This window comes from Cynocephalus volans, chromosome 4 (assembly GCF_027409185.1).
Source record: "Cynocephalus volans isolate mCynVol1 chromosome 4, mCynVol1.pri, whole genome shotgun sequence".
In the NCBI taxonomy this organism is placed as follows: Eukaryota; Metazoa; Chordata; class Mammalia; order Dermoptera; family Cynocephalidae; genus Cynocephalus; species Cynocephalus volans.
Window position 1 is genome coordinate 122,209,231 of NC_084463.1, and position 22,184 is coordinate 122,231,414.

At 38.9% G+C, this 22,184-nt stretch overlaps 1 protein-coding gene across 1 annotated transcript; it reads right to left on the minus strand.

Annotated features, from left to right (window-relative positions):
- Nucleotides 1-18,208: 18,208 nt before the first annotated feature.
- Nucleotides 18,209-19,288, minus strand: FANCF (FA complementation group F). Its single transcript, XM_063096030.1, has one exon. The coding sequence runs from the start codon at nt 19,286-19,288 to the stop codon at nt 18,209-18,211; it is 1,080 nt and encodes a 359-aa protein (XP_062952100.1).
- Between the last annotated feature and the right edge of the window lie 2,896 nt (nt 19,289-22,184).

Genomic DNA, 22,184 nt, shown 5'->3' on the forward strand with positions numbered 1-22,184 from the left:
AATGTGTCTTAGTTGTCTGTTTTTGGAGCATCTCTATTTCTATATTAGCACCACTAGGCCACTAAATTCTGTCAACTATTTAAATTACTTAATAAATTTTGCCTAGATCATTCAAATTGCATTTTAAGTAATAGAACTATGATTACTTAATTAATATTAATTCTATAATTTTCCCAGTTACTCTGATCTCCTGGGCTGAATAAATCCAAACAGCCTATACCCCACTCTGCTCACCTCTCCAGAAAATCCTTAACACTGACTAAACCTTCAAAGATGGTTTAGCAATCATAAGCTTATTACCCAGAATGTCCTTTTGAGTCATAAGCATCTACTCATATCCCATAAGAACCCATCATCTTCAATCCCTGCTAAGGAAGGTGGTATCATACAGTAGTTATAGATTTTCTTGACTAAGCTATCCAAATTTCTGTTCTTCAGTTTCCTCATCTGTAAAAGGAGGATAATGGCACTTACCTTATTTGGTGCTGTGGAAAAATGAATTAACTGAGTAATGAAATAAATGAAGAAGTAATCCCAAATAGTGATAAGTACTATGATGAAAATAAAACAGACTTAGGTAACAGAGTAATCAAGTGTATAAAGTAGGGAGAGCTACTTTATACAATCAGTGAACCCAACCAACAATCATTCAGTTCATCTTCTTCTATCTGGCCCACAAAAATACCATGAAATATTTATTCAGTGGTAAATTTCATTTATGGCATTTCCACAAATATTAGCCTAGTAAACATAAAATAAAATAATCTTTGCTTGCATGACTAGTTCTTAGTGAATTAATGCTGGCTGCCACTGGTTACCTTGTACTTTTAAAGTGCTCACCATATCATCTATTCAATGATGGGTTATAAACTTCAAAGTAGAAACTATAATATTTTCTATATTATCCTACCTTAGCTGAGATTTTATAGAAAATGCTGGAAAGCTACTTTTTAAAGTTTGCCTTATTTTAAGTTTGATTTTAGACATTGTGGGGCTGGATCAGAGACCCTTCTACCCTGTCCTGTGCAGGTCTTGAGCCAGGTAAGCAAAAGAAAAACCAAGCAGTCACTGGCAAAATGGACATGCTTTATTTTTAGATGTGAGCTCTGCTGACCAGTGGTTCAGAGCTGCTACCTTCCATACTGAAAAAAACACAACAATAGCAGCAACAAGCCAAGGGGTACACAGGCGCACATGCACACAAACTCTACTCCTGTGTAATTTGTTTACAATGGATATGCTGAATCATACCCAGCCAGGCGAGGGGGCCTGACTATACTGACTCACCTTTCCTCACACTCCACCCCTTCAGAGTCCCTGGCCGTACAACCTACACATTTGGAATCTTCCACGATGTTCCCTTAGCGAGGATGGTTGACCCTTGCATCCATATAACCTCCGTACTTATTGTACATACAATACACCTTGAGGCTTGTCTCTATTGCTCTATCCTTTCAATTATTAGCCGTGAAAACCCCACCTATACACATTTCCAGTTAGTAATCATCATTGGGGCGATTTTCCACGGGAATCCTGCAGCCACACTGGCAGGAAACCTGGTGCATATTCAGCAAGCTGACCCATCGACTACATGAATGTATTGAATGTGTCTAGTCGACCCTGGTGCCTGCAGCCACAATACTATGGGTGAAAGGACAAAAAGGTTATTGGAACCAATAGAGGGAGTTCTCATCTCTCCCCAGCTTACCGTCCTGGAAAGAATGATTGCAGCAACAGGTGCTGCAGCTCTATGTGACAGAGCCTCCACTAGAGAGGGCCCACCATTGTTGCATCTCTCAGTCAAGATCCTGACTGTTGGCCATAACCACCATGTCCAACCCATCAGGGATGGGGGTTGGGCAGATAGCCTTAGTCCCTTTTTCAGAAAACCATTGTACCGTTCAATCCTTCTCACTGCTTGGGGATGATACAGCACATGTAATTTCCACTGAATGGACAACTGAGAAGCCCACTTCTGTATTTCATGTCCAGTAAAGTGGATTTCATTATTACTGTCTATGACCAGGGGATGATTGTACATGGCTGCAAGGCTATTCATGGCCTTAACAGTGCTTGCCTTGTTCGGGGCCTTACTAGATCATGCAAACCGAAGACCAGTAGCAAGATCAATGGCTGTGAATATATACCTGTAGTTCTCTGACTTTTAGCAGTGATCCCACAAGATCCACCTGCCACCATGTTCAAAGCATCCTCCTCTTGGGTTTTTCTGTTTATGTGCGTGCAGCACCCAGCAAGCCATCAAGGGTACCTCTGCCTATCAAGGGCATTCTTTCTCGGGTTTATGCAGCACCCGGTGAGCCATCAACCACATGGTCTTGCAGCAAGCATGCTGCATTCTCCATGTAACCACCCAGCTACATCAGCTGCTGTAGCTCTCTCCAGCATCTTACCTTAGCCAGTGCATCAGTTTCATCATTGCCTGGACTGGCTAAGGGGGAAAAGTGTTACTTCCTTTTTCTGTCCTAATTCCCATAATTCTTGCTACATGGCTTGTCCTCACAGGAGTCAGTGACCTCCCAGCCACCGCTAATACTTCCAAGTACATATCCAAAGTGTAAGACCCTTATATACGGCCCACTCATATTGTTCCAAATAACCTAGCAGCATTAAAGCTGCCTTGGTTAAATCTGCAAGAGAATCAGAGGTTAGTAACACATCATCTATGTAATGAAACATTGTAACCATGCTGGGCCTAGTCAACCTGGCTAGGTCCCCACCCACTAAACCATGACAGATGGTTGGGCTATGCAGGTAGCCTTGGGGCAACACTTGAAAAGTCTAGTGCCTTCCCTCCCAGATGAAGGCAAATAGATCTTGGCTATCAGCCAAGATTGGGATAGAGGCAAAAGCGTTTGTAAGGTCCAGTACATAATGATAAGTTCCTAGCTGAGTCATTAGCTGATCCGTCAAGTTGTGAACCAAAGGCCCAGCTGCGTGCAAGAGGAACTACTTTGTTCAGTTCTTGATGATCCACGGTCACCCTCCAGATGCCATCAGGTTTTTTCACTGGCCATACTGGGGTGTTAAAGGGGCTATGCGCAGAACAAATAATGCCAACCCTTTCTAACTCCAAGATAGTGGCACTTATCTGTGCATGTCATCCTGGCAGGTGATACTGTTTCACATGTCCCCACAACACAGGCTTTACTATCCAGAACCGCAGCTGGAATTCTCCAATTGTTATTTGCAGGTGTAAACCATAAAACATCTACACCCAAGATGCACTCAACTACTGGGGACACATACACAGTACATACACAAGGGTACAATCGTCCAGTGCCCAGTGGCAAAGACACAGCTTTGACTTTAATAGTCTGTCCTCCATAACCATCAGCATTCACTGTGGTCCCTGGAAACTTATCAGGGTTGCTGTGCATCAAGCTACGTTCTGCACCGGTATCCACTAATGCTAACACACACTGTACGTTTGCCATCCACCCCTAGGTCCCACAATAGTAGGCGCCAAGCAACTAGGGGTTCATTTTCTGATGCACAACAGGTCATGCAAGGAGACACACAGGTTCTCCCAACTCACCCTCAGGGTCGTCCTTGTCCTCAACTTTGGGAACAGGGGTGACCTGTCACAGAATCTCATTCTTCAGCATGTCTGCCTTTTGCTGTGCTACCTCACGGGGTGCCTGGTCCTTACTGGCTTGCAGTACAGCAAACCACAACTAGCCCAGCCAGCCAGCCATTCTCTGGGACCCCTCATCTTTAACCAGGGAGCTCAATACCCTGACAGCTTCCTCTATGCTCTTGGGGACCCATCCACTTGGTCCCATGTTTCCAGTGGAGCCCAAGTCCACAGAAATGCTGCCATCAGGTAGCTCATGCTTGAGGGCAGCCACATCTCCTCCCCCTCCCTAGAGGCTCGTGGCTCCCTTACCTGCTCATCCTTCCGAAACTATACCAGTTGTCGGGCTAGATGACAGAACCCTCTTCCCTGTCCTGTGTAGGTCCTGAAGGTAAGCAAAAGAAAAACCGAGCAGCCACTGGCAAAGTGGACATGCTTTATTTTTAGATGTGAACTCTGCTGACCAGTGGTTCAGAGCTGCTGCCTTCCATACTGAAAAGAACACAATAGCTGCAACAAGCCAAGGGGTACATGGGCGTGCATGTGCACTAACTCTACTGCTATGTAACTTGTTTACAACGGATGCACTGACTCATACCCAGACAGATATGTGGCGAGGGGGCCTGAGTATACTGACTCCACTTTCCTCACAGAAGTGAGTGTGGATGTCTGTTTCTAAATTTGCTTCCCCTTAGAGTCAAAATCCTAAAGAGATTAGAGGAAACTCTCAATAGGTTTGACCATCCAAAAGCAGAGGAAACTTGAGGATTTTGAACCACTTCCCATCTGGATCTCAAAGAGGAGACAGTCATGAAGAATAACCTATGCTATCATATAGACGTGGCAGGTTTGAGCAGATTTAAGGCTTCAGATACCTTAATCCTCTCCCCGTTGAGGTTTACTTGGCTTCCACAGGACATTGGCAAGGTGTGACATTTTTTTGCATGCCTGAGAATTGAGTCTGTATGCCTAATGAAAATTGGAAGGGGAATGGTGGAGGAGCGTGTGGGGGGGGAAGCACTAGCATCAGCCTAACCTACAGTCTGAATGAGGGTGTGGTACCTCTCAAGCTATTAGACTGCCAGTGGCAGCTGAGGTGTGGACATATTCCTCATGGAGTGACCATTAAGCTCTTGATCCACTGCTCATGCCAAAAGAACAGACAAGTTATACCAGTGGGTACAAGAGTGCCACAGGTCAGAGGTTCTTCTCTGATGGATGCCAGGATGACATAAAAAGCCCTTCTGAGTTGAGATCATTTGCAGAATGCAGAGAAAGAATAGGACATATTTATTAAAAGAGACTGTGTTTAAACCACAATAAATTTTCTTACCTTAAACTGGCAAAATCAAATTTTTTGCCATCAGCAGTTTTCAGGATTTGAGAGCCATGTAGGAAAATAAAAATTTTTCAGGATCCTCAAAAATTTTTGTTCATTTGGATTATATCTATTAATATTTACCACATTAGAATTTAAGACAAAATTTCAAAATTTACTAATTCAAGAGGAACAACCATAAACCCACTACATGTTAATATAATGTATCTTTTAATGAAAAATATATTTTTGACAGTAAAATAATTTTATTAGAAGACTGGCATTGTTTCCTTTTTGTAATTGTCTTGAGTTAATAAAAGAGAGTTGCTTAATTAAAAAAAAAAAGGAAAATAAAATTAAAGCTCCAAACACATGATGACATAATCTAACATTTTAAAGTGGTTATACTACTCAAGAAAGCAAACCTTAATAATTTCCATAGAAACTCTTATTCAAAAAATGTTAAAATAACAGTAGTATACCTCAGAGAATTGTTATGACAATTGAATATATAAGCATCTGGAAAATAAATGACTAAATAAATATTAGCTATTTTATTATAATTATTGATTGTGTCCAGGATCATGTTGATTTTGATACAGCAACTTGCTTCAAACAAGAGGTACTGCATATGGCAGCCTGAGTCAACCCAATTTTTGGTATAATTTACCGTTTTAGAATCAGATGAAAGCTGGGGATTCCTCCCCATAAGAATGAACACACGTTGAAAGCCCCCAGTCATAACATTGCAAATACTATCTTCTACTAGGACTCTTAATCTTCAAGGAGCTAGATTTTATTTCCCATTTTGGATAGAAAAAATAAATTTGACCCATCAAAACATTTTCTTGAAGAATGAGAAAAGAAAATCAACAAACATTAACACCAAAATGACACAGGTATTGGAATTATTTAACAAGGATTTTAAAGCAACAATCATAAAAATGATTCAATGAGCAATTACAAACACTTTTAAAACAAATGAAAAAAATGTAAAATCTCAGCAATGAAATAAATGTATAAAGAAGCACCAAATAACTTTTGTGAACCAAAAAACATAATAATGAAATAAAAACCCAATGGAGGGGCTCAGTAGCAGAATGGAGAGAACAAAGGAAAGAATCAGTAAACTCAAAGATAGAGCAGTAGAAATTACCTACTCCAAACAAAAGAGAGAAAATAGATGGGGGGAGGGGGCATGAACAGAAACTCAATGATCTGTGGTTCTAAAACAAGAGACCTAAAATAATATCATTAAACTCTAGGAAGGAGAGAGGAAAGAGGATGAGACTGGAAAAATACTCTAAAAAATAATGGCTAACATTTTTCCAAATTTGGCAGAAAACATAAGCCTACAAATTCAAAAAGTTGAGCAAACCCTAAAATGGATAAATCTATAGAAATCTACACCAAGATACATCAACATCAAACTTCTGCAAACTGTAGACAAAGAAAAACCCTTAAAGTAGTGAGAATGAAATTACATTTTACCTGTAGGAAAAAAAAAAAAAAAAACAATTCAAATGACAGATATGCCATCAGGAACCATGGATGCCAGAAGAAAATGGCACACTATTTTCAAATGCTGGAAGAAAAGAAATTTCAGTCTCGAATTCTATATGTGTCTAAGTTATCCTTTAAAACTGAAAGCATTTTCAGATGAAGGAAAGATAAGACAATGTGTCACCAACAGACCTATTCTAAAAGATGGCTAAAAGAACTGTTTTTAAATATTCATGCTCTTAATTGTTTTATTGAAAAAGATGTAGTAATTATTTTTATCCAAATTGCATAAATGAGAACAGTAATAAATAAATTTATCTAAGGTTGTCGAGAGATAGTTTTATATGATTAAAAATTAGTCGTAAAATAAAGCCCATGTCACAATTTCTTAAATTTATTTCCCCTTTTGTCCCTTTAGTTACCCTTTAGTTCCCACACCATAAAAATTACTGTTTTTTTGAATTTTCTTTTACTCTTAAATGGAATTATAAGTGTCTTTTCATTGTAATTTTATAATTGTAACTGTAATATTTTATTGACAGAACTAGACTATTAATGTGGATATAATATATTTAACAAATTGCTGAAACTGTATTCTTCAGCTATCTTCCCCCAGCTAATGTCTATAATGACAAACAGTGAAATCATTCTGAATCTAAAGGGGCCAATTTGCTGGTGCAGTGAACAAGGTTCAGTGCTTTCCAGCTATAATTAGAAAATAACGCCTGCTCTCAATTAGATTTGGTTACTATAGCAATTCCATATGCAACCTATGTCCGCTGACCAGTGAGCTGTGTCATGTATCTTCTGTAAATTGCTCTTGTTGGCCACATGTAATTTATTTTATGTTTTCAACAACAATTTCAAACTGGCAGTGTCAGGAACACATATTTTTCCAATTATTGGAAAAACGGACCAGAGAATGTGCACTTCCAACTTTACCTCTACTCTTACTATTAATATTTATGTAAACTACTGAATATTTTTGGTAAACCATCAAAGAATATGCATATGATTTTATGTTTTTCTATTTTTTAAATACGAGATAGAAAATATACTCTCTTTCTGCCAAGAATATTTATTACAAAATTATGAAATCTCTATTTCTGGAAAAGACTATGAAATAATTTATAATCTGAATTGATTTTCCTATCTGCATTTTAATAGTCAATTTATTAGTGAAAGATTATTTGAAATTTACTTGTGAATTCAAACTCAGTTAACATTTTTAAGGTACCTAGTATGCCCGTTCTTTTCTATGAGTGCATCTACATTCATTGAAAGCTAATAGCACACTGTTTTCTTATTCTGTCTTGGCCTATTGTCAATGCTCAGAAATATATGTATAGTCTCACACAGAATATTGTACAAAGAGTATTGATATATTGTCAGATTTTGGGTATAATAATGAATATTTTAACAGCTATCCCATAGGATTTTGAACAATTTTGGAGGGCAAAACTCCACTATTAATCTACACATATACATGTCCTTTACCTATTGCTTTCCAGATATATTTTCTTTTTTAAAAAATGAAAAATTTGGTTTATAACATAAAATATATATAAACAATATAAAATGATTTGTAATCATTTTTAGCACATTAAATCATACTCTGACATATAGTAGATGATCAAATGTTTATTGGATAAATGAATGAGTAAAAATTTGCAACACAAATATAAAACTGAAAGGTTTTATATAAAGTGAGGAGGCTTTGTAGTGATAAATAAGTTTGCCTTTAGAATAATTTACTTCAGACATTGATGTGTAAAACTCAATTTAAATACAAATGTCAAGTAAATCCCCAATATTTAGGGATTATTATAGACTTCATTCAGAGATTTATGATACTATTTATACTATATATATAAGATATAAGCCAATTATTCACACTGTATCCCTGCGTTTATACTTCTGAATCACTGCATATAAAAATTTTCTAAGGTTTGAGATATAAGGATAAAACCACAATGGGACTTTAAAACACTGTAAGTTCTTCTGAACTCAAACCTTAACCTGAATATTAAGAGTAATGAAGCTCCAAGAGACAGTTGTCTCCACATTCATTATTGTAACGGTTCAAGCTACTTTCCCTTAAGGCCACATGTCTAAGCCAAAAGGGCAATCTTTGACCACTATGACAATTAGCAACTGTTAAGTGATTCTGCTGCCACACTTCTGATATAGTGATTGATCATTTCCAATTAATTCCTGAGAGAAATCAATGGTTCCTTCCTAGAGCATTTACATTAATTAATTTATGTTAATAATGAATACCCTATATTCACAATTTGCTATGGGAGATGCATTATTCTATTTATAACTGGTTTCTACTTTAGAGCTTTGATGTATTGTTTCAGAGCTCCAAAAATGTATTTAAAAAGCTATAAAAATCAAGTAAACATTGAAAATTTAACCACAGCAACTAAATTTTGATGAATGTTGATCCAATTCAAATGTAATAAAGAAGCTTTGGAAGATTTTTCAGATTGTTGGGTTGTCGCTTGGAAATGTTACCGTGTATAGGGACCACCACTCTTCTTGCTTAGATCTATACTATCTGTAGCCACTAGTAAAATAACTTATGTCTCTTAGAGATATGACCCAGAAGATGATGGTCTAATAGTCTACTCCATTTCTATTCACTCAAAGACAGCGATTAGCTCTTTGAGATATGTTCAGTGTTAAATAAAACAGAGGCAATCTTGTCCTCACTGAGCTTATGGTCCACTGGAAAAGACAGACGCACATGAAAATAAAACTATGATGATAGGAAAATGGACAATCTGAAGGAAAAAGAACAGGGTAAAATATATCAGATAGAGATATTATGGTGAGAGGATAAAATTCAGCTGAGAAGTGAAAGACCTAAGTCAGGATATTATTGGCTGAAAAAATAATGTAAACAAAGGTTTTAAGAGAAAAGCTCTACTTATTCCAAAAACTGAAAGAATTCCCATGTGTTTGGAGTGTATGGAAAGGAGAATGGCAAGAGATAAGCATGTCAAGATAAGCAGAACATACCCTTGATCTTGTAAGGCAAGGGGGAAAAAATGGCATTTCTGCAAAGGGGAAAGAGAAGCCACTGAAGGGTTTTAAGCGGGTGAGTGAGATCATAAAACTGACTTCATAAAATACTTTATTCTTCCATATATTCATTTAACAAATACTTGTTGAGCTTTCACTTTGTGCTAAGAACTGTTCTATCTTCTTGGTATATACTACAAAGTACCCTGTACTAGAGGAGCCTACATTCTATAGAGAAAAGGAAGAAAATAAATAATAATAAAAACATAATAAACAAGTACATAATGTATTAGTAGGCAATGATACAAATTTATACAAGGAAAATCATGAATGGGCGAGGAGGTCAAAAGTAAACAATGCCTCTTGGTTGGGAAAATTGCTGTATTAAACAGAGTACTGAGAATTGGCCTCGAAAAGGTGAGAGTTGAGCCAAGGCTTAAAGAAAGGTAATTAGCTAAGCGGAGAGCAGGGGAAGAGTTTTAGAGGCAGAGAGAACAGCCGTGCGACAGAAACATGCCTGGCATTTTGTAAGGGCAACAAGGAAGGCAGGGTGCCTGGGGCAGAGGGAGTTAGGGGAAGAATAAAAGAAAAGGCAGAGAAGTAAAAGGGAGAGTGGTGATCATATAAAGCCATGTGTATATTACATAGAAGGACTCTCAGTAAAATGAGATGCTAGAGGAGCAATAACATCATCTGTCTTATACTTTAAACCACTCTAACTGCATTGCTGAGAACGAATAGTAAGAGAAAAAGATGAAATCGAGAACACCTGATTCAAAGGTTATTGTAAATTAAAAGAACAAAGAGATACCACTACACTCCTAGTAGAATGGCAAAAATCTAGAACACTGACACCACCAAATGCTGGCAAGCATGTGGAGCATCAGGAACCCTCATTCATTGCTGGTGTGAGTGCTAAATGGTGTAGCCTTTGAAAGACAGTTTGACAGTTTCTTACAAAACTAAACATACTCTTACCACCTGATCAAAAAATCACGCTCATTGATATTTACCCAATGGAGCTGAACCTCATGCTCACACAAAAACCTGTACATGGAGGTTTATAGAAGTTTTATTCGTAATTGCCAAAACTTGGAAGCAACCAAGATGTCCTTTGGTAGGTAAAATAGACTAATAAAATGTGGTACATCCAGACAATGGCATATTACTCAGCACTAAAAATAAATGAGCTATCAAGCCATGAAAAGCCATGGAGCAATCTTAAATGCATATTACTGATTGAAAGAAGAATCATACAACTTTATGATTCTAGCTATATGACATTCTGAAAAAGGAGAAACTATGGAGACAGTATAAAGATTAGTGATTTCCAGGGTTAGTGGGAATAGAGGGATAAGTAAGCAGAGCACAGAGGATTTTTAGGGCAGTGAAAATACTATGTGTGATACTGTAATTGTGGTTATGTATCATACATTTTTACAAACCCATAGAATGTATGACAGCAAGAATAAACTCTGTTGTAAATTATGAACTTTGGGTGATAATGTTGTGTCAATGTGGGTTCATCAATTGTAACAAATGTACCACTTTGGTGGAGGATGTTGATAATGGGGGAGGCTGGGGGGGGGGAAGAGACAGTATCTGTACTGTCTTAGTTTTCCTGTGAATCTAAGACTGTTCTAAAAAATAAAGTCTATTTTTTAAAAAAGCTATTACAGGAATCCAGGTAGAAGGTGATGTTGGCTTAGACCAGGAGTTTAGAAATAGACATGGTAAGAAGTGGTCCAATTCTGGATATGTTGAACTAATAAGCCTGTCCATTTGGATGTACAGTGAAAGATAAAAAAGGAATCAAGTCAAGATTTTTGGCCTGAGCAAACTGGAAGGATAGAGTTGTAGATAACAGGGATGGGGAATGCTGCAGATCAAGAATGTTTGGCACTTGTTATAGTCGGAGGTATCCAAAAGAAGGTATTTAGTATGCATAGGATCTACAAGGCTGGAGTCTGAGAAAGAAGTCTGGGCTGGAGGAAAATCTGAGTCGCTGACATACGGATAATGTTAAAGTCATGGACAGCATGTGATTATCAAAAAAATTGGTATAGAGAAGAGAATGAAGGAGTGAGCCTTGGGGCACTCCAGTATTAGAAGTTTATAGAGAGAAGAATAAATATTAAAAGGAGTGATGATAAAGGTAGGGGAAAACCAAAAAACTGTAGTATCCTGGAAACCAAATGGAGAAAGTGTAACAAGGACAAGAGAATCATCAACTCTGTTAAATTTTGCTGATGGATTAAACAAGATGAGGTCTGAGAATTGACTATTAGATTTAGCAATGTGGATTTAGCAAACGTCATTGAAAGAACGTTTGGCATTTGGTGGAACAGTAAGGTCAGGAGGGAAATCCAGATTGGAATAGTCTTAAGGGAAAACGGGAAACTAAAAAAAAAAAAAAAGGAAAGAAAGAAAGAAAAGAAAACAAAAAGAAAAAGTGGGAGGATTTCAAAGTGTTTGCTACAAAGAATAGCAAATAAGTGAAGCAGGTATCTGGTATGTGAAATGGGGACAAACTTTTGTTTGTTTGCTTTGTTTAGGGTGGTAGAAATAGCAGCATGTATGTTGGCTGGAGAAGAGAAAAAGAAAATTGCTGAAGCCATGATCTTGAGTGTCTCAGAAGGAATGAGATCTAGTGTACAAGTATAGAAATTGGCTCAATATAGAATAACTTATCACTAAACACAAGCAGAGGGTGAAGTATGTGGGTATAGATGCTAGTATAGACAGAGGTTACGGTGTGAATCTATGTAAGTACTCTTTCAATTGCTTCAAATTTCTCAGTGAATATGATTCAAATTCACTACTTAGACAGTTTGGTGGAGTATAAATTGTATAGGTACAATAAAGAAAGCAAGGAAACCAGCCAAGACATGATCACAGTAACCTGGCAGATACATATGATGGCTGGGACCAGAGTGATCATATAAATTATCAGTCAAACCAGGGGAGCTTAGAGAATAAAATAAGACACTTGTAATAATTATGCCAGGACAACAGGCATATATGTCCTGAGCAAGCAAAATTTATGGTCACCCTGCCTGTATGAGTATCAGGGTGATGAGTGGAAACAAAGAAAAGGAGAAATTATATTAATGGAATAAATGTGGGGCTTAGGAGAGACTAATTCAAAGATAATTTCCAGGTTTTTGGGTATTTACTGAGAAATACATGAGGATAAGCAGACTTCTACAGAGATTTAGAATTGTTTTGGATATGTTTGGTTTGAAAGGCTTGTGAGACATTCAAGTGGGTATATTGGTCCTGAAGCTCTGATGAGAGCTCTGGGCTAGCTATAAATTATGCAATTCACAGCACACAGGAAGCACTTAAAGTCATAGAAATGGATGAGATCACTTGGGATGAGAATATACACAAAAGAGGAAGCAGACTTATCAAGCACTGAGAAATCTTGAATACTTAAAGTTTAATTAGGATAGGAGTCAGAAAGCCAGAGAAAAAGTAGCTAGAGAGGTAGGAGGAAACCAGGATAGACTGGAGAAACATAAGTTATCAGAATAGAATTTCAAGCCCATTTTCAAACAGGAGAAAGTGGGAAACAGTTTCTAATGCTGTTGAGAAGCCAAATAACTGGATACCAGAAAAAGTGTCCTTTGAATCTGACATCATGGAGATGACTGGGTGAGCTTATTTTGGAGAAGTGTTGAGGGCAGAAGTTAGGCCAGTTAGGTTAAAGGGAAAATAAGGTCTTCCAGTTCTAGCAAAACAGTGGATAGATATTCCTGTTGCTTTGCTCCCCACAGATTTGTCACCCCCACTTCTCCTGGGTGATGGAGTCACAAAGGATTACTCAAAGCCCATCTCTTCTGAGCAGTGAGAATCCCCAAAGTGGTTAACTTCCCTGGAACCCTCAAGCGAAAGGCATCCCTTCCTTGGGAAATTAACCACGCATTGGGGTTCTCTTCCTGCATTTATTTTCCAGTCCAGGAATTTACAGGAAGAGAATATAGGTGGGGTTATTGTTTAACAATAGAAGCTGGTAACATTTAGTAAAAACAAGTCAGATGATATTCCATTGAGGCAATTAAGTGGTCCTATCAACAAAAGCTTGATCTTAGCAAACACTCCCTTCTTACAGCAATTTCTCAGTATCTTTAAATATCAATCAGTAACTTGTCTGTCTTTGATCCAGCAACCTTGCTGTGCCACAAATCTTTATCTTACACCAGAGACTTTGTAGCCTGAGGAAAATTTCCTGTCCTCTGCAAGGTCAATATTTAAAACTTCAAGGCTTTGGAAAACCAGGCCCTGTGAAGTACATTTGCTTTAAGAGTCCTCTACATATTCCGTAGGGTCCAACTGCAACAAAACAGAGTCTCAATAAAACACATTTCTAAAGCTTTATTGGGATTTCAGAAAATAAAGGAAATTTCCAAGCCACCCCTTAATATAACTATATATCTATATCTAGCTATAGAGACAGGTATCGGCAAAACCTGGAGATGTGAGTGGTCTGCAAATAAGACTTGAAAAATATGCTTTGAGCAAGCCATAAGGTAGAGAAACTCAAGCCAAAATTCTTACATTAAGGCAGGAATCCTGCCAAAATGGCCCTAGGTTAGGGGGTTCCCTACTTCTGGCAGAAGCAATTGAAAATGCCCTCATGGGGAAAGAATACTTATTTAGACTCCCAGGTTTTCATAGATTAAAATAAAAAATATGTGAACTTACAATAAGATATAATAAAACATATAAAGAAATAAACCACCATGAGACAGAATCCCCAGGGTTTAGGTCCCCAGGGACTTTTGGGGTTTTGAAATGATTAATAAGACTATAAGTAAAAATGTTAAAAAATAAAAATGGAATCACCAAAAATAAGCTGGTAATACAAGATTATGAAAAATAATCAGGCAGATTTGGGAAGGAAAAAAATAGCCAAATAAAATTTTTAGGAAAAAACATATATATATTGCTGTAATTTAAAACTCAATGGTTTTAAACACCAGATAGATCAGACAGAAGTACCAAGACTACACCAATACTACATAGGACTATAGGCAATGTTAATGTGGCAAAGATATCTCAAAGGGTAATCTAGATAAGAGAGAAGTGTATTTCTCTCCCACACAACAGGACAAACTAGGTAGGTTGGCTCTCTTCTGCCATCGTAAACATGTGACTTCATTTTTTGGCCTATAGCAATTGTTCCAGTTGTCCTCAGCCATACAGTTCAAGGTAGCTCACTAGAAGCACACTGAATTTCTAACCTATTAAAAGAGAGAAACAAAGCATTAAAAGTAAGTGATCTTCTATTGCTAGGGTACGAATCATAGGTTGCACATATCACTTCTGTCTAGATAAAAGTAGCTAAAACCTAGCAAGATGGCCACACTTAAATGCAAGAGAAATTGGAGAATTTACTCTCCAGCTGAGTGGCCACTTCCAGCTAACACCTGGGGATAAGGGCCAGCCTGTGGCTGACTTGGGAGAGTGTGGTGCTAACACCAAGGCCACGGGTTTGGATCCCTGTATAGGGATGGCTGGTTGGCTCACTTGGGAGAGCGTGGTGCTGACAACACCAGGTCAAGGGTTAAGATCCCCTTACCGGTCATCTTTTTGGGAAAAAAAAAACCCGGGGATAGAATATTATTAGTAAAATGAACATGGGGAAATAGATCCTGGGAGATAACAGCGGTTTCCGCAGCAACCCAGAGTTACAGTATATAAGAGTACTATGAGAAGATCTAATATAGGCCTGATCAGAGTCACGGAAGAGATTAGAAAAGTGGAGGAAAGGAAACATTGGGGGGAAAAAATGGCTGAGAATTTTCCAGAACAGAGAAAAACACAAATCTACAGATAAATGAAACACAAGACATAACAAGCAAGAAAAACAGCGAAATTTACAGTTAGATATACTGTAGTGACTGCAGATACTTAAAGAGGGACTATGCTAGAAGAAACCAGAAAAAAAAGATCTACAAAAGAACTACAAGTAGATTGACAATAGCTTTCTGGAAACTAGAAAAGAGTAAATATCTTTAATACGTTAACCTAGAATCATGTATACAGGAAAACTACCTTCCAACAATGACAAGGCAAAAATATTTGTAGATAAAAACTGAAACAGTTTTCCACCAAGAGAAAGTCTTCTGTAATGGAATTTCTAAGAAAACAAAAAACAACCAAACAAAAAAACAGTAAGTAAAATGATTCCAGTAGAAATATATGAGATGTAATCATGGGAAATGACATTGTTAAACATGTAGGAAAAATGCACTGGCCTGTATAAAATATTAAGTATAATGTACAACTTGCTGGATTTTTTCCTTATGAAAACAAAACTAAAACACTGGATATTCACCTGTGAAGCTGAAGATAAGAGATCAGCGTGAAAGTTCCCTAAGGTCCATTGTATTGTTAGGAAGTGTGGTTAAGATATTGACTAATTCTAGATATTTTTAAGTTAAGTACTGTAAAAGAGAAAACTCTTAGGTATGGACTATAACGTCCCAACTTGTAGAGAAGGAAATGAATAAGATAAACAAACAAATACTTAGTAAATCATAAAGGGCACAGATAAAACACAGAGAAATTAAGACAAATAGAAAATACAAAATAGGATAGCAGAAAAAAGTCCAATCACATTAATAAGGACATTGATAATAGAAAAAAATACTTTAAAGCAGAAAGGCTGTCACTACAAATGAAAATTCAGTTCATTAAAATTATATAACAATGCTATATTTGTATGCAGGTCATAAAATTGCTCAAAATACATGAAACAATAATTGATAAAATTTCCTGAACCTAGGTCATAGTGGGAGACTTCAATACTGCTCCCTCATTAACAGGAAAAACAGAAAGAAAAAAAAAAACAACACAAAGTAAGCCTTTCTAGATTTTATAAAGTTATCAAATAAAGTTATTAAATATCAAATATTTTCATATTTATATAGTCTTCCTCTCACTTTTCTCCCATCCTATACATAGATTCCTAGAGGGATAAGATTACTATATTCTATAGCATCTTTTCAAGTCCTTCATCTTGTTTAAAATAAGAGAAAGTATACAGATTAAGGTTCTAATGCTAGTTTCATTTATTCAAACGTTAGGAGTACCTATCACATGCCAGATACTGTGCTAGGCTTTCAGAAACAAAATAAAAAATACTAGATATGGCTTCTACTCTCATGTTGCTTTTCTTTGTGTCCTTGGGTATTTTATATAATTTCTCTTAGTTTATATTCATATTTATAAGAATACAGTCTCAGTGCAAAGATTAAATAAGATTATGCATGTAGCAAACACATCATGGAGCCTAAAATAAAATATGAGCTTAATGAATGGTAAGTATAAAAATTGACTTGACTTGAAAATGTTCTTAAGTCTATCAGTCTTCATCATTTAATCTTATTTTTTTGAAACACAATTGATTACATATATATATATATATATATATATATATATATATATATATATATATATATATATATATATATATATATCTCTGTGGGGTATAATGAGTATCAATACCTGTGTACAATATGTGCTCATCATTTAATCTTAAATCACAGTGTGAAATGTAGTGGCAGATACAGGGAAATAAGGACACAAACTGTTATTTTCTAAAATTAAAGCCAATGTTAGGACTGCTGAGGTAGAACTCCTCACTGGGTTGTTTTTTGAAAAAAGACTGTCATGTAACTGACAGAAGGTATTGCCTTTATTCTTGCATTAATGGCAATTGCAATCTAAAAGATGGTCCACATGGATTAGAGCTAGAAAAACGAATCAGATGACAGAGATTAAGAATTTGCTAGTGTTTACTTAAAATTATATAGAAAAGTGTATTTACTATTGAAACACTCTGTCAGTTGTGAAACACCATATAAATTAACAAAATTAGGTTCCTACACACAAAACAAATATTCTAAACTGTCTCCATAGGGCAACCACCTAGTTAATAGCAGACAATATTAAAACATGGGTATTCTAATTCAGAAGTTAGATTCTTTTACCATGAAATGTTAATTCCAAAGGCATGTATTTGCATTTACTATGCTTTAAACATTGTTTTTGTCTGTGAGTCAATGCTTTACAATAACAGACTATGTGGTCTTTCACTTTCAGAGCTTAATAATTTACAGAAATGAGAAATTTTCTAAATAACACAATTTTAATGCATGTGGAGGCTGCTTAGTTGGTTAAAACACTAGGTTAACAAGGATAAAGTCCAAGGTTTAAACTCCGAATAGGCTAGTTCTCCGAATAGGCTAGTTAGCTTTTCAAACCAACAATTCTGACATCACCACATGTGGCTGGTTAAAGAAAACTCTTCACTAATGGGGGGTTGGGGGGGGACTTAAAAAAAATAAACCGGCCTGATAGAAAAGGGTGTGGTGTTTATCACTTTAAAGCTGCTTTTCTTTGGAAAGTACATTATGTTTTCCTCATTCCCAGAAAGGGGCCTTTAAAAGGCAAACTATTGCTAATTCTATGGCTTTAAGTAGAACACATCTAGTATGTCACTTCCTCTAACCAGAAAACCCATGACACTATAAGTCAATAACTTTGCTTATTTATAATTGTATAATAAACCACTCAAAATCAGCACCTAAAATAATTATACTTTGGACATATGAAGGTATAGGGGATTTGGTGAGAACACTGATATTTTTATTTTGTAAATTACATATTCAAATAATTAATAGCAGAACATTGCCCATAGAGAGCTGGGGCCTGGACTGAGTCCTAAAACGTGTCTTTTCCGAAATGCAGCATCATGCACCACTTCGAAGAGCTAACAACAGGTCTGTCCAGATGCTAAGACCAGGGACTTCGAAATCTCCATCCTGCGCCTTACAGGACTGCAGGGCAGTTATAACTTCATCTTTCAGAGGTGGAGGGGCCTGACAGAGGCTTTGAAACTTATCGTACAACTCTTCCCAGGGCACATCTTGGGCCTCAGCTCCAACCCAAATGCCTTTCTGAAGGTCATAGTGCAGATGTCGACCCCAGTCTGTCAACAGACTCAGATACACACGAGAGAGCGCTGGGTGGCGGCGTGCCACCAAAGTTAAAAGCTGGGCAGGGAGATTGCGGCAAAAGGCAGCCATGATTTCCGACTTCCCCAGAAGCCAATGGAGTAGCTCTTGACTCCGCTCTCCGGATGTTTTGGGGCTACCCAGTTGCAAGTCGTCTTCCTGGAGCCGGGGAGACGACGGCGGCTGCAGAAGCGCCACCGCTGTCACCTTCAGGAAGTTGTTCTGAGGCAAGCGCTCCCACAGGCTGCTGAGAAACCTGCTGGGGCCCTCCGCTTGGGCCTCGCCCACCTCCTGCAGACGCTCCAGCAGCAGCTCCGCCTGCGTCTTCATCAGTGAGTCCTCCTGCAGATTCGGGTTCTCTCTATAGCCGTTCAAGCTCAGCATGTGCACCGCGGACCGGCGGCGGGCGAGGCGGGCCAGGCTATCTTGCAGCGTCTCCTCGTTGGCGTCCGAGATGCCCGGGCCTGGAAACATCTGCTGCAGCAGGTGGTGACGAGCTGCATCCCCGAGGGCCCGGTTCTCCAGCAGGCGCAGAGCTAGCACAATTTCACAGCGCCCGAGGGCCTGGAAGTTCGTCAACCCGGGGAATGGACCCGGCCCAAAGCCGCCCTCCTGCCTCCACTGGCTGTGCAGCCGCCGTTCCAGGACTGTACGAATGCGCCCATGACGGCCAAAGCGCCGGTAGACGTGGCGCAGGAAGCGAGCCCACTGCAGGGCCCTGCGTACGGTAGCAGGGTCCCAGGTGCTTACGTGGGTGGTGCGAGAGACCGCCAGAACCTCGGAGAAGCGTTCTAGGTGCTGCAGGAGCCGCTCCATGGGGCGCGCAAAAGCTTTACTTCCGCATTCACTTCGGAGGCCGCAACTCTCTGCGTGCCGATTGGGCTGTTCGCGAAAGGATACGCCTCTCTCCCATTCTATTGGGCAACGTCCATGTCAATCTCACGGCGGCTTTATCCGGGTTCCCTGACTCCGGGAAGCTTAAAAGTGGAGAACTGTCCGGACTATTTTACTGTGGCTGCATCTTGAGGAGGCTGTTAGAGAGAGAATGAAGTAGGGCGCCCTAGTGAGAACTCCCCGGGACGTGTGCGAGATGCTGCCGGTCATGAACATCTCCGTGCGTCCTTTCGCTTCGGAAATATCCCTAGGTTGACATTTTCTGAGCTTTACCTAAAAGGAGGATCTATGTTCAGGTTTATCCTAAGTATGTAACGCCAGAGACACACTGTTCCACGTGAGGAAACGGTATTAAATGAGATTTTAAAATCAATTCAATTGGGGAAAAATGTACTGACTTCCTGTTGATTAATGCCAGGCAATATGCTAAATTCTGGGCTTTCACATTGTTCTTTCATTGTCAGATTAATTGAAACAAAAAATAAACTGAATTAACAGCATGAGCATTCCCACACCTTTTAAGAAATGAATAAAACAGTGGTACTCAAGCTCTTAATTCGGTCTTATTACTTGCTTTTGACCAGTTAGCCCGAACTCTTATTTGGTCCTGAAGTATTTTATTTTACCCTAAGCTTTCCATAAGTTTTAAAATTCTTTTTCTTGGCTACTAGAAACTTAGAGCCAAATGTGCAGCCTACCTTTAGCAAATGTGCAGGCACCACTAATTTATTCTTTTAGTGAACACTTATATGTCATATAGAGTGAGGTGCTACGGATTTAGTGGTAAATAAAGTAAATGCAGTCCTTTCCCTGGTGTAGAATTTCATCTAAAATTTGAGAGACATTAACTAATAACCTTAAATGTGGTAGGAGGATATGGCATAAGGTCACCAAGACTTAGGTGACAAGGAAGGCAAATTTAAGGAACTGATATTCAACTGTGTTGAGGGATGCTTTCATGGCCATGGAACCATTAATATTTTTTGGCATGTTCCTGAGCTGAGAACTAGACCCATTCAAGGAGGGGGAAAAAGTCCGGAACAGCTTCGGTTCAGGGCGGAGATATGAGTGTATGGCAAGAATTGTGCAGATAACTTCCCCATCTTCAGAGGATGGGAGAATAGATGGTCCCCAGTGTCACCCTCTCCCACAATCAACCAATTTACAACTATTAAAAAGCAATGACTGCCAAGCTGTGACGGCTAGAGCTCAGGGGAAGAGGAGGAAAGACCTATGGAGTTCACTAAAGCAGGAAAAGTGACAAGAGAAAGAAAGGACCACTCTGACTCTTTCGAGCCCCAACCACTTCAAGGCTGGTCCTGGTAAACACATGGAGCAAGAGCTGGCAAAAGATGCTGCTGTGCCCTTTGTATGAAGTTGCTCAGAGGCCGCAAGGGTGAAGAGGGCCTTGGTGGCCCCCAGGCCAGCAAGACCACTAACAGGGTTCTTGTGGACCTACACAGGATCAAGGGGCCACAGACAACTGAAAAAAAGAGCCACTCAGAGGCCAGTGAGTCATCACAAGGAACCAGAGCATGGCCTGCCCTATGGGAAGTGCTTGGAGGGTGGGGGAGATGGGCCCACTGGGGGAATATTGGGGCACAGCACGGACAGCTGATCTGCCCTCCAATCAGCACAGGCCTGTTCAGTGAAGAGTGGTCAGGAGTATAGATCTGCAGGGGGTGCAGTTTGCTGAATAGAGTTAGGCCCAGACCAGAGTTTCCACACAACCCAGGTATTGGACGTCACATGACCCGGAAGTGCTTACAAGGTCAGCAATTAGAACCTGAGCTGCACAAAAAGCCTTCTCCAGGGAATCAGCAGTAAAGCAGCAATTTAGCTCAACCACAGGGCTCAACTGCTGCTCCCTACATGAAGTTCCCCTATTTTAGAACTAAGCAAAGGACAAATTAGTTCCAGTGCAGAGGTTAAGTGGTGACGATAGTGAATAATCCAACACAGAACTTAAAAGAAAAAACCAAAAACCCGTAGAACCAAGACAAAGTTTTGATATTAACCAGTAAAGGTCTAATACCACCAAAGAACACCTATAAAACCTAGAAGGATTAGAAGCCCCCTGGGATGGCAAGTAAGGGTAGGGGGTGCCAAGGGCACAGCCACAGACACCCAGTGTCCATATCCAACCCAGCAATGACCACAGAGCCACTGCCGGAAGTACCTCAGGCTCCTGAGCCAGGGTGGGGTGGGGAGGAGGGCTTCAGCCATGCCTCCCTGAAATCTACATCCAGCCTAGCCACAACCCAGCCACTGCTCGAAGCACCCTGTGCTGGGCTCCTCTGCCACAGTAACGGGGGGTGCCACGGGCCTCGACCATGCCCTCCCCCTCCTTCCCCTCTCTCCCTCCTCCCTAACTGCTCTGCAACAACATCTTAGAATGTAAAATAATAATAATAATAAATTAATTAATTAAAAAAAACTTCTCCAGCTTCTGACCTTTCTACTTATCTATTTAAAATTTGATTTTATTTTAAATCCTTGCTTAAGAATCATTATGTATAAATTTCTGCATATTTTAGAATAGCAAATTTTTATTAAATAAACACAATGTCTATGAAGTTTTTGCCTCTAGTAGAAAAAAAAGCCTAGGGTTTGGAGCTTCTCGGCATTCAATTTATGAGCCTGTATTAAGCTCCTACTAAAATAAAGTACAAAGGATTGGAAGATAGTTACAAAAAGGTCCTTCACATCAAGAAACCTACATTCTTGAGGCAGGGGTGGGGAGGGGCATGAATATACTTAACTCTAATGCGAATCAGATTTTAAAAAATGGGAGAATGATGCTATGAAAGACCAGATG

What these genes read in the sequence shown, in the direction of transcription:
- FANCF (XM_063096030.1), bottom strand. Translation starts at nt 19,288, where the DNA reads ATGGAGCGGCTCCTGCAGCACCTAGAACGCTTCTCCGAGGTTCTGGCG.